The sequence below is a fragment of the Diceros bicornis genome, chromosome 14 (assembly GCF_020826845.1).
Source record: "Diceros bicornis minor isolate mBicDic1 chromosome 14, mDicBic1.mat.cur, whole genome shotgun sequence".
Taxonomy (NCBI): domain Eukaryota; kingdom Metazoa; phylum Chordata; class Mammalia; order Perissodactyla; family Rhinocerotidae; genus Diceros; species Diceros bicornis.
In genome coordinates, this window is record NC_080753.1 from 49072613 (window position 1) to 49089177 (window position 16565).

The window sequence follows — 16565 nt, forward strand, 5'->3', positions numbered from 1 at the left end:
TGGGTACTGCCTTGAAGGAAAATTTGGCATGAAGAACCTACCACAGCAAAAGAAAAAACATTCACAAAAGATTTTGTCCTTTCAGGCAGTGAGAAATAGATAGTGAGGTTTCTTCTGTTGTTTAGAGGGAAATTAAAGATCAAGGAAGAGGGCCGGCCCCGTGGCTTAGCGGTTAAGTGCGCGTGCTCTGCTACTGACGGCCCGGGTTCGGATCCCGGGCGCGCACCGACGCACCGCTTCTCCGGCCATGCTGAGGCCGCGTCCCACATACAGCAACTAGAAAGATGTGCAACTATGACATACAACTATCTACTGTGGCATTGAGGGGGAAAAAAAAAGGAGGAGGATTGGCAATAGATGTTAGCTCAGAGACGGTCTTCCTCAGCAAAAAGAGGAGGATTAGCATGGATGTTAGCTCAGAGCTGATCTTCCTCACACACAAAAAAAATATATATCAAGGAAGAATCAAAATAGTTTAGGGACCAAACAGTATCTGGCATGGTTTGGCGAAGAAGTCAGATTAGCTGTCAATAAATATTCTAGTTAGGGACAATTTACAAAAGACCCACATGCTCTAAACACAAAAGGTAGGAACTTTCACGGACCATAAAATGATAGTCAGTCATACACCACATTGGCTAGATCCATGTGACATGCAGCAAAGAAGATAGGGTCGGGGAGTGGACAACTGTCTTTCTATTCAAGTGTTTACAAATCTTGTTCAGCTTTCCATTTTCTATTCAAGAACAGACTCTGTGTTCTTGTCACATAATATGACCTTTAAAGGAACATATCATGTGAAAAATGATGTTATCTGAGGGGTAGAGTAGCCCTTTTTTCTCTGAACCAATGTATTTTGCAAATTTTGAACTGATGAGATTCTAGCCTTAAATCTCCTAAGGCTTGTGATTCTTGGAAATTTCTACGCAGGAGGCAAATAAACCCAAAGGGTGATGCAAAAAGGAAATGAAGGTATTTAGTATGAGCTTAGTTTTAAAGGTAATAATTTTACAAATTCAATATCAGGAGAAAAAAGTCTGAAATGTTCCAGGAAATACGGTCTCCATTAGTCTCTCACTTAGAAAATGCAACCACTGGATCTATGCTTGTTATAGGTTTTCATTCATAAAGAGCATCCTTAAACATATCGTCTTATCTAATCATTTGGGGGGGGCAGGGGGTGGGTAATGATGGGCCAAATATAATCAGAAAAGGGAAGCATATGACTCATAGACCCTCAGACCCCAAGAGAGATGGACCCTCTAAGATCCCTAAAACGTTGGGAAGGCTGGTTAGAAAGTCAAGGGGACAGTGACACACACATGCCCCAAAGTCTTGACCTTTTATTTCCACCATTTATATTTCTTCTGAATTCTTATAACTGCTTCATAAATACTAAGCCCAAAGATAAGAAGGCTGGTATGCTACTTAGAGCCAAGGACTCCCACATCAAATATCTACTTACTATCCATTCTGCATCACAGGTGTTTTAAAAGTTTGATGATAAAGAAGGAAAAGGAAAGGAAAGACACATATTCTAGTTAAAATTTATGGCATCACTACTGATCACCTTAAAAAGATGCATGGATGCAACTTGTCCTCATAACTCTAATCGATTAAAATTATTTGGTAGATGTTCTGACTTGCTTGTTTCTACCAACCTACTATTTCAGGTATCTGGGATGGCACAATAGATGCAGAAACAATAAATATGGGAGCAACTATAGATTTTGATGAACTCCTATAAAGAAAGGACCTTAGTATGCAGTGCAGCTAGAACACACAGTCCAATACAAAAGCAAGCAAAGAGTCTGAGCCACAGAAAACAGTGACCTGAATTTTTCTCCACTATGACAGTACATAAATGACCACGCATAGGAGAGTGGAGGAAGGCACAGAAAGAAGACATTATAGCTTCCTATTTATTTTTTTCATTAGAAGGCTTATTCTTTAGGGATAGCTTATAGAACTTAACTAACACCAAAAGTGGAGTTACTACAAGATAGATTTTTGACTCTATCCAGAAATGAAATTGGCTACTCTAGCCAACTCTACAGTATCTACTCAATAACTATCCCAACCCATTTCAACCCTTCTTGCTGAGAACACTTGTCTATCTCTACAGAGGCAGAGTATTCCAGAGATTTGCTTTCTCAGCCTTCCTTGCAGCTAAGGCTTGGGCATGTCACATAATTCTGGCCAATGGGAGGTAAGAGAAGGTCCACCAAGGGGCTTCTGGGACAAGATCTCCTCCTTGATACAGGGAAGAGTCGCCCTTCAGTATGCCTGCCTCTGAACACAGCTGTGTGGAGTTATGATGCTTGGGCCATGACAACAATCCTGGAACTCTGAGTGAAAGCTAAGTGAGTTAGACAAGTTGAGCTGCTAAATCAACCAAACCTGGGACAGCCTACCCTTGGACTTCCTGTGTGAGAGGTAATTCAAGGCCCTTGCTGTGTAAGCCACTTTTAGTCAGGCACTCTGTTCCTTGCAGCTGAAAGCATCTTAACTGATAAGTAATAGTGAGCAAATACCTAGTTCAAACAAGGATAGTTCCTCCCATGTGGCAGATATTTTATAAAGGGGATTAAAGCTTCATGTCCAAGAGGACCTTGAAAGTTTCTTCCAACCCAATGATTTTATCATTCTATTCTAAACCCATGAGGTACATGGAAACATATGTATGTAAATAGAAATAAAATATATACTGTATACATTAGCCTGTAGAAAACCTTATCTACCATAATAAAAATTTATTTTTATTATTTATTAACTTTTTTAAAAAGTTAACACACTCTGCCAGATTGATAAGGTTTTTATGTAGGTTAGTAGACAAATAATGTACAATTCATATAGTTGAACACAAGAGAACTTTTTAAAAAATAAGGTAAATCAATGTGACAATATGGAAAGATCTCTAAGATATATTGCTAAGTCAAAAAAGTAGATTGAAGAAGAGTAAAAATGAACTATGTTTATAAAAGTATGTATATATAGAAATATGTTTTAACATCTCCAGAAGAATATCTAAGAAACATAACAACAGTTACCCTTAAGTAAAGGGCAAAGAGGTTGGGGGAAGAGGCAAAGATTTGCTTTATTACTAAACTTGAATTTAAAAAAAACAGGACCAATACAACTTTTATAATTTTTAAAAGTTAGTTTAAAAAGGCTACTTTCAATCTGGCATATGAACAACAGACTAATAAAATAATTCTGGAACTAAGCTGGAAAATTGTTTACTTTTTATAACATTGAAATATACTCAAAATTCCTCTGTTTCACCTTCTTCTCCATATATACAATTCTCATTCTATGCTTTTCCTTCCCTCTAAAAATCCCCTCTCATCTTTACCACGTCATAGCCTATTTATCCATTCTTAAAGGACCTACTTCTACGTGCTTGTCTTAATTTTGGTGTCACAGAATCCTCATCTTGTTCATTGCTGTTCTCTAGTCATTTCCAGAGAAAGATAGCCTTTCTCTCTTTAGATTGTAGGCATGGGCTATTTCTTATTCTATTTGTGTGCTCCAATATACCTGACACAGTGATGGGATGTTACCTATTAATTTAAACCAGTAATTCTTGGGTTTCTCAAAAGCATAGATATACTCCTCTGCAAACAATTAACTTATAATACTACCATCCTGAATGGCCTTGCACTGGAATTTATTTTCCATTCTCTTCTAGTACACTCATCAACAGAGGTGCATAGCACACTAAAATCGTCCAATATCAGTCCTGGTGTTGAAAGTATGTTACGATCTATATTAGACCATACATCTCCACCCATGTCAGTCAGGGGCTCTCTACATTTGGAAAGATGTTGACACGGCAAAACACGAAACTTTACATATAGCACTTCCAAAATTATAACTTCCCCTTTATCCACACAGAGGGTCAGGGGAGAAAACAAAGATCAGATATCTACTAATTTAAATCAATTACTTCTCTCAAACAGAGCACCCTTCTCCCATCAGCCCCCTTTTTACATAATTTAAATTTAAAAAAAGCACTGCTAGTTAGAATCTGACACAATTAAAGCCTGGAGAAATGTCCATCAATACGAGGCACTCAGAGGAGCAATACAATATCATTTGTTTATGTAAATGTTGGCTTCTGGGTTCAGATTTTTGTTGTTGCTGAGGAAGATTTGCCTGAGCTAACATCTGTGCCAGTCTTCCTCTTTTTTGTATGTGGATCGCCACCACAGCACGGCCGCTGACTAGTGGTGTAGGTCCATGCCTGGGAACCAAACCCAGGCCACCAGAGCGGAGCATGCTGAACTTTACCGCTAGGCCACAGGGCTGGCCCCACGGCACAGATGCTTTTTACACAGGTTCTTGAGATTGTCCTACGGCTTTTCAATACTGCTCTGGTTATGTAAGATACTTGCCAAAGAAGCTGTGCCATTGTCTTCCTGATAAACCATTGAAAGCAGAGTAAATAACTTTTCTGGGGAAAAGAGACAAACCTAGCCAAATTCCAGAAAGTCCTCCCAGCTTTATATTTCTACGTTAAAGTAAGGAGCAGAGTAAGTTAACAAGGAGTTAAGGGTGGAACATTCAAAAGTATAGTGACTCAATTTCTCTTACTGGAGATAGAGACAAGACTAAAGAGATTTACCCCTTGTCGTCAAATGACCACACACAGGTCTTCTATAGAAATTCATGAAGAACATTTTTGAATGAGAAGAAAAGATATATTGGTGCCTCTGGGCCTAAAGGCACAGAGAATACTTACATGTTTTTCTCTCTGCCTTCTCTACTTTTGATTCATGACAGAGACACTTCAGCTCAAGTGTCCACTTTCTACTCTTTCAACTGGGTTAGAACTGCTAGAGATAAGCCTTTGGGATTGTTACATTTGTGAGAACCAGATAACGTTGAGCAAACACTAGTTCTGCTTTTGATAGTTACTTACAGCTCTACATTTTTAGAAATCACATTTAAGTCTATAGGTTAGAACTATGTATAAGTAGCCAATCTACACATGATTTTGATCTGAAAGAGTCAAATTTACAAGGAACTAAGTGAGCAGAGGGAAGAGTCATAGGAGATAAAATGGTAACAATAGTCAAGGGCCTGATCACAGATTATGAGGATAAAGCCAAAGCATGTTGAGAAGCCATTGGAGGGGAGAGCCATTTTGATCAGGGGGGTGCCATGAGATGATTGCCATTTTTAGAAGATTACCCTGGCTATTGTAGGAAAAACAGATGGTATCGGAACAAAGTAGCAGCAGAGAGATGGATTAGGAGGCTATTGTAGTGGTCTAACCCAAGATATGCACTGGATTATAGGTTAGAAATAGAAGCACTAAAAATTTGGAGCATATTTTGAAGGTGAAACTATCAAGATTTCCTAGCAGAGATGCAGCTGGATGCAGTCATCCCAGTTGACAACCACTGACCTAGAAAGATGCCTGGAGCATGGTATTCGTTGAATAAATGAATGAAGCCACATAACAGAAGTGTAAGAAATAGTATCTGTAGATCAATTCCCTATGGTAATAAAAGATAATGATAGCATATATGGCAAGGTTCCATACTGTTCAGTCCTGCATTCAGATATTTCTGAAGAACAGAAACAACTGTCCAGAGAGATTTTTGCACAGGGCATATGGGGGTCTCTTGGAGAAGGGCTTCCTCCATTGGAACAGGGATCCAGACATACAAGTCTGGCCAGTTACACTGAAAAGGTATCTGAGCACAGCACGGCATCTGCCCTTCAGATTGCCCTTCAGCCCAGCTCCTAGAAGAGCAGCTACAAATAAAAGTTAATAGAAGCTAAAAGACTTATTTTTTAAAAATTATTATAATTCCAATATGCCATTCAGAGCACAATTTTGCTTTATATACCTCAAGTAACAGAGTGTACCACAAGTGGGGCCAAGAGGCCAGATCAGTAGAAAACGAAAAAACGCTGAAGGGGCATCAGACATTGGCAACCCTGGCAGCTAACAGGACTTTCCAGAACCCAAGCCAAAGAGGAACAGATTGATGGACACCAGGTGGTAGCCACATCGCGATCACATGAGCAAGAGCCGTCTTCTCCACTCTTTCCTCCACACCATCCATCTGAGAGGAGTTTGAGGGGAAAGGGGGTCCCACAGGGTTATTGGCAGACGTTTTAAAACATTTATTATTATTATTATTATTATTATTATTATTGTGAATTCAATTCTATCTCCTGGTTTTTGGCCCAGGAAACACAGCAATTATGGAGATAAACAAAAAGCACAATTATCCAAAATGTTTAAGGTTTATTTTCTTCTCCCTTCAAATTTCTTTTCCAAAGTTGGAAAAAAATAAACTAATGCATATTCAACTATTTCTTCTGCATAGGCAGTAACGAAAGTGTCATGCAGCTTTGAGATGAAAAGTTGAGAAAACCAGAAAAAGAGAAACCAGGGATCTGTGTAAATCAGCCCCCAACTAATAGTGTCCCCAACACTTTAATGTGAACATGATTTAGGAGTGACTGACTGTAACATACTTACATCAGAGACAGACAAATTCATACTTGAACTGGAATTTACTTATGAAAATGAGAATTGATTACTGAAGTCAAGCCCCATGACTATTTGACCTTAAGACTCTGCTTGTTCATATAAATTTTGCAAGGCAGGAAACGCCATTTAAAACTATTTTCTACTTCTGACAATTATTGGGAAATAGAAATATTGTAAGAGTATAAAACTGCCATGAGACCTAAAGACCATGTTTGATTCCAGTGATTGTTTTCAGTTTTCAAAAACTGAACTCAAGAACCTTGGTTTTCCCACCTGGAACTATCAGCATTAGATATGTAGAGTTTGCTTTTTATTCTCTTGTATATTCTCTCAACTGACACGAGTATTTTTCTGCCATTCTCTACCATTGTGAGGCTGTGCCAAAAAAGACATCACATGAATTTTTATTATTGAAGGAAACACCATGCACCCAACCTAATTTAATTATCAACTGAAATAAATCAAATTGTTTCAACTTTTATGACCCATTGCATTTTTAGTTATGCCAAAGTGAACTTGCTTTCTGATATCTCAAAGAACAAAGGTCTTCCGCACATAGTTAAAATGCAATTAAACTAATCTGATCAGAATTAACACCTGCTACAGTAAATGTACTCAAACAGAGGTGGCCATCGGCAGAGGGGTTGCTTTCAAGATAGTTGAAGAGAACCACAGAATTTCAAATTTGGAAACAACTTTCCAGGTTATCTAGTCTAACACTGTTATATTAAGACCTACAGAAGTTAGGAGTTTGCATAATTCATGGTTAATAAGTATATAAGGGGATCAGGCCTTTTTACTCCTAGAACACCATTCTCTATGTAGAAACATAGTCATATTATTAAATAGATTTTAAGTCCCTCTATCATCATGGGAACCTTTTCTCTTTAAAGCAGCAACTTTGAATGCTCCATTTCAGCAAGTCAGGATCTCTTTGGAGGTGGTCAGAGAAGGTGGATTCATGGTTAGAGTAAGAGTGTACTGTGAGGGAAACTGATATGATGGGTGGTGTAAGGAATTAGCATTGATTATCAAGTTTCTACACAACTCTCTAGAATCTAGGACAATAAGGATGGAAACATGCTGGAAAAAAATTGGATTAAGATGAAAAGAAAGCAAAAATGATATTATTGTAGTATATATTCAGTCCAAGGTATGATCTGGATCCTGGAAGATGCTTTCTTGGTATAGTTTAGAAAACAGGGGAGAAGATTTGGTGGTGGTAGTGACGAGTAACAACAACAACAACAATAATAATGGCAGTAATAATTTATTGAATGCACACTGTGACAGACACACTACAAACTCATTTATTCTCTACTAGAGCCTTAGGATAATCATTCCATTATTTACCCATTTTACAGATGAGGAAATGGAAGAGTACAGGGAAAGGGAAACACTTAACATTGTGCCTCTCATTCAGGTCTTCTTTAGAAATCTCACCCTACCTGCTAATAAATGTCTTTTCTTGCAGATACTTTAGTTTTTCAGAGGAAAGCTGAAACACCTAGGGGTTGTTGTTTTAGATTTAAAACTGATCAACAAGAAAGAACTGGATGGTAAAGTAGAGGAAGCGTGAAGCGGAGAAAGTGTTATCATGTGAAAGCACAGAATAGCTTAGGAAGGAAACCCTAGACTTAGTCACACATTTACCACAAAACACCAGAAAAGCAGGCTCAAAAAGAAAATACACACACAGAGAGATGATAAGAATGGGGCTTGTGAGCAGAAACTATGAAAAGGAAGATGACTAATGAGAGATGGAGGTGTTAAAAAATAAAACTGAACTGACAATAAGGTGATGAAGTATCACCCAGTCTTACAAAGAAAAAACACTAAAAGAAACCAAATAACTACACAAGGAGCTCTGGTGAGATAAAACCTGAATGATCAGACACAAAAGATGGGGTGGGAGCATTTTATCAAGGACAAATAAAAGGCAAGATAAAACTCGCAGAGCCATCTCATAAACGTTAAGACTCAAAATGAAAAAAAGGCTTGTGAAAAACGCTGAGAACAAAAGGGCTTTCAAAGAAAGATGGAACCATAGCTCGAAGCAGCATCTGGAACTGCCACCTGGGACATAACAGATACTCAGTACATAAATAAGTACATACTGAATACACGAGTGAATGCAGTAGGATTAACAGATAACAGGAGAACAAATTCCTTTTTTACTTCACTTTTTTATGAAGGAGAACACTATGGCTCTTAAACCATTTGTAAGTTTCTAATCACTATATGATAATACAAATATCCAAGAACAGCCACGTGAACCTACCAAGGAACTGAAGCAACTTGCAGTTACAATAAGTAAAACAGGGTCACACAAAATAGGAAAAGTGCTGAAAGACTAGAAATGGATAATCTTAACCCAATTTTTTAAAAAACTGTTTTGAAAAAGTAGATTCTAGAAATAAGAGGCAATCAAAAATCTAGCATTAATCATCAGGCATGTGCTTTGAGAACCAGTAGAAAGCAAAGCAGTAATCACGAACACATGCCCAACTTAGCATTTCCTTTTCTCTGTTAATACTGGAAGACAGACACAGAAAAGGAAAGCCACAAACACAGTAGTAGCCAATGGAAAAGTCACAGATGGATGGAAAGTAGATTCACAGAATAACCAATCAATGCCAAATGGTACTTCTCTGCTTTCTGTCAACAGAGTGATGATTTGGGCCCATTTCTATTCAAAAGGTTTTTTCCCTACAAAGACTTGGATGAAAACAAAGACATAAAAGGCAAGCTAACCATATACGTAACATAAAGCAGAGGACAATTAAAACACTGGATGACAAACTAAAAACTAAGAAGAGAACTTGGTAGGCAATAAGAATTGGACAAAACAAACGATAATTTTTATAACTAAGATAGAGGGCTGCCACTAATCTGATTCTACATTTTTTCAGAGGAACAACAATCTCTACAATTCTATCTCAGAGCCCAAGCCGACGAGTTTTACTTTCCACCAGTTAGTCATTTAATCCATTCACAATACTAGTATTTAATGCATCTCAAGATCCCCTTCTAAAGAGTTCCACATAAAATATTTTCTTGGCATAGACCTCAAAGTCACCTAGCTGGTAAACCTTGAAGTAAATATGTAGTCTATTATGTAAATATGAGGTATACAGTTTAGATAAATATTATTCCAATCAGTAAATTCCATTATGTAGCACTGTATTAACTTAAACTTACTCTTACTTGGAATGTCTATTTGCGAAAAATAATTATTTGTAATGGATGATAATAAAGAATTGCATAATTACAAATTCCAAAATCACCTAAGATTAAAATGTCTCTGGGCTTCAGTTTCTTTTTTATAAAATGAGGGAGTTGAACCAAATGGTCACAAGATTTAACATACTTCCCAATTTAACACACTTCCCTACATTACAATAATAAAAATATATAATTAAATGTAAATTTAAATTACAGAGATTTACATTTTCGCAGTTCCTCAAAAACTAAACAGAGAACTACCACATGACCAAGCAATTCGACTTCTGGTTATATATCCAAAAGAAGTGAAAGCAGGGACTCGAACAGACACTTGTACCCCAATGTTTGTTGCAGCATTATTCACAATAGCCAAAAGGTAGAAACAGCCCAAGCATCCATCATCAAAGGAATGGATAAACCAAATGTGGTATATATACATGCAATGGAACATTATTCAGCCAGAAAAAGCAATGAAGTTTTGATACATGCTACAACATGGATGAACCTTCAAAACATTATACTAACTGAAATAAGCCAGAAACAAAAGGAAAATATTGTACAATTCCACTTACATGAAATATCTAGACTATGCAAAGTCACAGAACAGAAAGTAGATTAGAAGTTGCCAGGGGCTGGGAGAAGAGGGGAATGGCAAGTTATTATTTAATGGTTACAGAGTTCCTTCTTGGAGTGATAAAAGTTTTGGAAATAGATGGTAGTGATGGTTGCACATTGTGACTGTTCTTAAATGCCACTGAATTGTACACCTAAAATGGGTGAAATGGTAAATTTTATGTTTATGTTTCTTTATATCTTTTACCCCAATAAAATATTATAGAATTTAAACATTTTTATAGATGAGGAAGCTTAGACATAGTCTATGTGATCCTAGGCAAGTCTCAACGTCTCCAATTTGCAGTTTCTTTATCTATAAAATAAGAACAATAAAATCAATTGTCAATTCACGGGATCTATAGTGGGGAATCTGCCTAGAACTTGGGGGAAAAAATAAATTCCACATATGAGTAAAATTATTTGATCAGTTTATAACGCATCAAAGCAGAGATATGCAAGACCACCTATAAAAAAGACTGGCTCCAAGGCCTGCCCAACTTGATTGTAACCAGAGTGAATATATTATCACATCTAATGAAGAAAAAAGTCAATCAGAAGTAAGGCTGAGCACTGCGAGAACCTGAAAAAGTCCCAGTCACAAAGCAGAGCATGGTGACATCTATCCAAGCGCTATCTGGGGAAGAGTGCGAGTCTGGGCCAATGATTTTCCATGTGTACCTCGCCTATGGCAAGGCTAGCCACACTGTAAAGATGCATGTGGCACTTAAATGCATATCACTAAGTGAAAGAAGCCAATCTGAGGCGGCTACATATTGTATGATTCTAACCATATGACATTAAGGAAAAGGCAAGACTATGGAGACAGTAAAAAGATCAGTGGTTGCCAGGGGTTAGGGAGGAGAAAGGGATGCGTAGGTGGAGCACAGAGGATTTTGGGGGCAGTGAAACTGCTCTGTATGATAGTATAACGGTAGATACACGTCATTATAAATATGTCCAAACTCATGGACTGTACAACACCAAAAAAAAAAAATATGGATGTAGCCAATTAACTTCAAGTGTTTTAATCCCATTGATAACAAGATGTTCATAATATCTATCTCAATATGAGGATATTTCCTAGAGAATGTTATGATTAATCTTGGAAAAAAATGAATAGGACAAGAAACTTAAATATACGCTAAGGTAAAAGGTGCTACTCTTAAGTTATTAGTATTTTTATTACTAACAACTATTAATATTTTGAACACTGAGACACAGGAAGTACTGAAGGAAGTGCTTTACATGTATTGATTCATTTAATCCTCATCCCAACCCCATGGGATAGGGTCTACTATTATCCTCATTTTACAGATGAGGACACTGAGGTACAGAAATTAAGTAACTTGCCCAAGGGCACACAGCTAGAAAGTGGTAGAGCCAGCATTCTCATCCAGGCTCTGAGCAACTATTTTTAAAATACACTAAAAATTTATACTCATCAGTGAGAACAAACTCACAGAAAGTTTTAATTCCAGATACTATTAGAATTTGTCTAATTAATTACAAAAAGACATTTTAGCTAATAAGTATGTCCGTAAAATGTAAACAATGAGAAATTCGGGGCTGATGGGGCAGCAGCGGGGCGGGTGGGGAGGAGGTTGGTGGTCTTGGGGGAGGAGAGGCGGAGAATACTACAAACGGGCTGAGTCCGGGTTACTGAGTAGGGCTGGTGAGACTGACAAGTGTAAGAGATTGAATGTTTAAGAAGAAGCCTGAGGGCCGGCCCGGTGGCCTAGTGGTTAAGCGTGCGCGCTCCGCTACTGGCGGCCCGGGTTCGGACCCCGGGCGCGCACCGACGCACCGCTTCTCCGGCCGTGCTGAGGCCGGGTCCCACATACAGCAACTAGAAGGATGTGCAACTATGACATACAACTATCTACTGGGGCTTTGGGGAAAAAAAAAAGGAGGAGGATTGGCAATAGATGTTAGCTCAGAGCCGGTCTTCCTCAGCAAAAAGAGGAGGATTAGCACGGATGTTAGCTCAGGGCTGATCTTCCTCACAAAAAAAAAAAAAAAAAAAAAAAGCAGCAGCCTGAAAATCCAACCTAACTGTTTGACTTTCTCCAGATAAAAGCCCTCAAATCATGGCCCTGATTACCAGCCACATCCATCCCTGGAGTGAATACTTGGAATGTTTATGTTCCAACAGTAACTTATTCTTATAAAGGAGGATATTGGGATAAAAAGGATATCAGGAGAATGGCAGGGTAGCTGTTTGATACCATTATCATCTCTGGCTCTCACATCCAATAAATCAGCATCTGGTATTATAATGCTCAATCTAATTAGCTCACGTGGACGGATTAGGGAGAGCCAATATAAACTTACTCCGTCATGAATTTCTCTAGTTAGCTCAGAATCCACACAGGACAGATGCACCAGGCTGTCTTCATCCATTAAACCTAAAGTCCATCTGACTCTGCTGGTTCTGATTCCCTGTTCACCACAACATTCTAACTATTTCCTAGCCTCCTACCTGCATCTTCCTATAGGACAAAAATGTAATTCAAGTAATCCAGTCCAGGAATTTTTTAGTAAATTCTACCTTAATATATCAGTCTTATAAATTTAGTTAAATGAGCAACCCATAAAAGAAGCATCTGCTTGTGGCTTGCTGAAAAAAAAACGAGCCTATGAGACTGGACCAAACCTTGGGCCTAGGTAGCGAATATCATCCTGCATCCCCTGCAAGTATTCCTACTCTTCCTCCCTTCATGCTCTGCGTGGTTTTCTTTCTTTTTTCATGTAAGAATTATCTGTCAGGGTAATTGCAAAAATTAAATGAGATAAAGGTGATTGTGTTTACCACACTAACTGGCACAGGATAGATAAATGTTCATTTTTCCCCCTACACTTACCTCTAGACTTTATTAACCCTGATTAAAAAGTTAGCAATCAGGGGCCGGGCTGGTGGTGCAAGCGGTTAAGTGCGCACACTCCACCCCAGCGGACCGGGGTTCGCAGGCTTGGATCCCAGGCGCGTACCAACACACCGCTTGTCAAGCCGTGCTGTGGCAGGGTCCCATATAAAGTGGAGGAAGATGGGCGTGCATATTAGTCCAGGGCCAGTCTTCCTCAGCAAAAAAAGAGGAGGATGGGCATCGGATGTTAGCTCAGGGCTGATCTTCCTCACACACACACAAAAAAGTTAGCAATCAGAAAACTGTATGCTCACCCTAGATTAGAGTTTATTTTATACAGTCGACGAGACCACTCCAGTCTGATGATTTCTAGGGCAAACAACTTTCTTCTACTTCTTAGACATGGAAAAATAGACCATTTAGTTCAAGAACATATTAGGGTGTGACAGGAGGGAAAGGGCTCCTAAGAAAGATCTATGAGAAACCAAAAGGAGTAAAAAAATAATTCCTACAGATAAAAAAGCAGTTTTAATAGAAAAGCTATATAACTTACCCGAAGGCCAAAGTCAGAAAGAAAATTAGTCTAACACATTGTAAACCACATTAGAATGATACACTGAGCCATTACTATGATTACAAATGTAGTATCAAAAGAACAAATGGTGAATATTATAAGGAGCAGTAAAAATGTTTGGGCTGATTGTCTTGAAGTGACCTTCAAGAGTGGGCAAATTGGTGGTAAAAACCATTTTGAAGGTCACTTTCTTTTGTCGTATTGTTATTGTGAAACTACCCAATTTTTGCAGAACTTCTCTCACTTGAGCCAAATTAAGAATACAAAACAACTAACATAAAGAAAGTTCTATTTCCTGTTAGTCTGCATTTTTTCTGGCTGTGGCTGAGAAAGCTGAAATTTTATGTTGCAATGACTGTTTTCCCCTTTCAGAGTACCCTGGTGGCTTTGCTGACAGCCCACAGCTGCCTTAATCTTTCCTGCAGGTGAGTATACAGATGACACATATAAACCACATTCACCATCAGGATAAAAAGAACAGTGTATACATACCTCGTTCAAATTTTAACCGCTGATAAAGCTGAAACTGATCCACAGGTACCAAACAGGCAATCTGAAACCAGAATTAGAAAGATGAGATTTCAGTCATCACAGAGCCTCAAATTACCAGCCTTTTATGACCTCTCCTTCTTGTTTGGCTTACTGAATCCTCTCCATACCAGTTGTTTGCAAATTTCTTTTTCTCTACACTGTTCATGCAGTAACACAAGCAGCAATTCCCAAACCATCCCCAATCCTCTGCCACGGCTGGGAGCCGCTGCTCATGGCACCCTTCATAGAACTCACTGATCACTTTCCATTCTTTTATTAGCGACTACTAAGGCCAGACAACCCAATTTTTGGACTTCCCAAATCATTTGTGTATATGTACAAAAGATGCTCCTTTTCTCTCTACGCTCATTTAAGAAACTGTAAAATGATTAGGTTCTAGCTTTAGAACCCTTAAAAGTAAAGTTAGGCAGATAGTGCCTCAGGAATTATGAAAATTTCATTAGTCACCTAGGGAATAATACCTTCTAAGTATTATTAAAATCATTTCTTCTGACCAAAAATAACTTCTTCGGGCCCTTGGTTATCACTCACTGCCATCCATGTCCTGGGAGAAAAGAAATACCTAAAATATTTCTTGTGGCTAGACTCCCATTTCCACTTCAGACAGTAATATGAACCAAAGGTTTACTAGTAAACAACAATGATTCATACCTAACCAAATGACATTTCAGATTAATCATTTTTAAATTACATTTCAAAGGCAGATGCAGGAGAAGCTAACTGCTCTTAAACTGGCATTCTAAAAATAGTAATTCCGTTGACGTCAACATATAAGTATATTGATGTTGCTTAAAAGATTTATAACTGAGAAAATCAAAGGATCTGATATTAGGCTTCCAGACATTCAACAAGTTGATACAGGACACAGTCTTAGCCTTGGCAATTACAACTCTAAAGCATTACATATTTTTTGGTATAAAATATATCTAGATGAAAGTTCTTGCAACTAATAGAAGGAAGTCTGCTTTGAGAAAACCGGAGTAAAAAAATGAGGCAGCTAAAACCGTACTTAACAAATACAATATACTTTAAAAGGTATTCAAAATCTAACCCTCCCTCTCACAAAAAAATACACGTTTATTTTGCAAATGAATTAAACTAAATTAGCTAAAATGTACGAAGAACCACAAAACAGGCAAGTTCAGCCTTCTCTTTTCCGAGAAAAATATGGTAAAACATAAATTTAATTTAATTATAACATTTTACTCCAGCTGGGGAGAAAATGATGCATTTTCATCTGGCACCTTAAATAAAAGCTCCTTAGCAATCATTGTAAAACATTATAGTTAATTTTATATGATATGTATTTTATGATAATTTTTTTAAAGTATGGTTAGACTTTTATTATACTGAAAGCAAGTTTTGTTTCATCTGTTATAATGATACCCGGACATCTTTCCTGAAAGACAATGGTGTCTCAAATAAAATGCAGAGTTGGAGAGAAAAGGTGCAGGCAAGTGAAGGGATGGGAGCATTAAGGAATCAGAGTTCGGTTCCTGACTTAGTCATTGATTCATTGTAGGTGGACAACAAAAGATCTAATACTACTCAACTTGTGGGCCATGGTGACTTGGGAGGTGATACCATCTGGACCCGAGAGATCTCAGTGATATTCTATAAGTCTATTTTTAACACTCCTCCCCGTAAAAAGCTATTTGAGGTCTTTGATTCTGTGAGACAGTCCTGTACCCTACTTGCCCCCATCTAAACTAGTTTCTGGGCTGAAGACCTTTTCCAACCCCTCAAGGTCAATCTCTAAAAATTCTGATTTTTTTCAATGACAAGTAATTTATATAACAGCTAAGTCAAATGCAGTTTACAGAAGACAAAGCAAACAGGAGATAAGATATTTTAGACACAGATGAAAAGCTAATGAGAAAAATGACAGAAATTAATGCAGTAAAAAGTCAACAACAGTAGAGATGGATGTTTAATTTTAAATTAGAAAGATAAATTTCATCGGAGGACATATCGCCAACAGGGAAGTCCAGAGGTCTCTAATTTTTTTTTTGTCTCTTACTCCACTTTGAATCTCCTATTTATTATTTTATAGGTCAAAGGTTTATACGGAATTAAGCCTTAATAAGGTAAATCAATTTTTCTATTGAAATTTGTGATCACAAAAGGTTCTGTCACTTCTGACTCTGTTTGATCCTTTTGGAGTAAAGATAACCCCCAGAACACATCATTCTCTTCCCCAGCCCCCACCACATAGACTTGC

General features: G+C 37.9%; 1 protein-coding gene across 2 annotated transcripts in view; it reads right to left on the reverse strand.

The window, feature by feature from the left end:
- Positions 1 to 16565, reverse strand: part of RNF144B (ring finger protein 144B) — a 159288-nt gene that overhangs the window by 11697 nt on the left and 131026 nt on the right. For both annotated transcript variants that reach the window (XM_058555183.1, XM_058555182.1), the window contains exon 4: positions 14285 to 14345. In XM_058555183.1, the coding sequence (XP_058411166.1) occupies positions 14285 to 14345 (61 nt within the window). The remainder of the gene's footprint in view (positions 1 to 14284; positions 14346 to 16565) is intronic.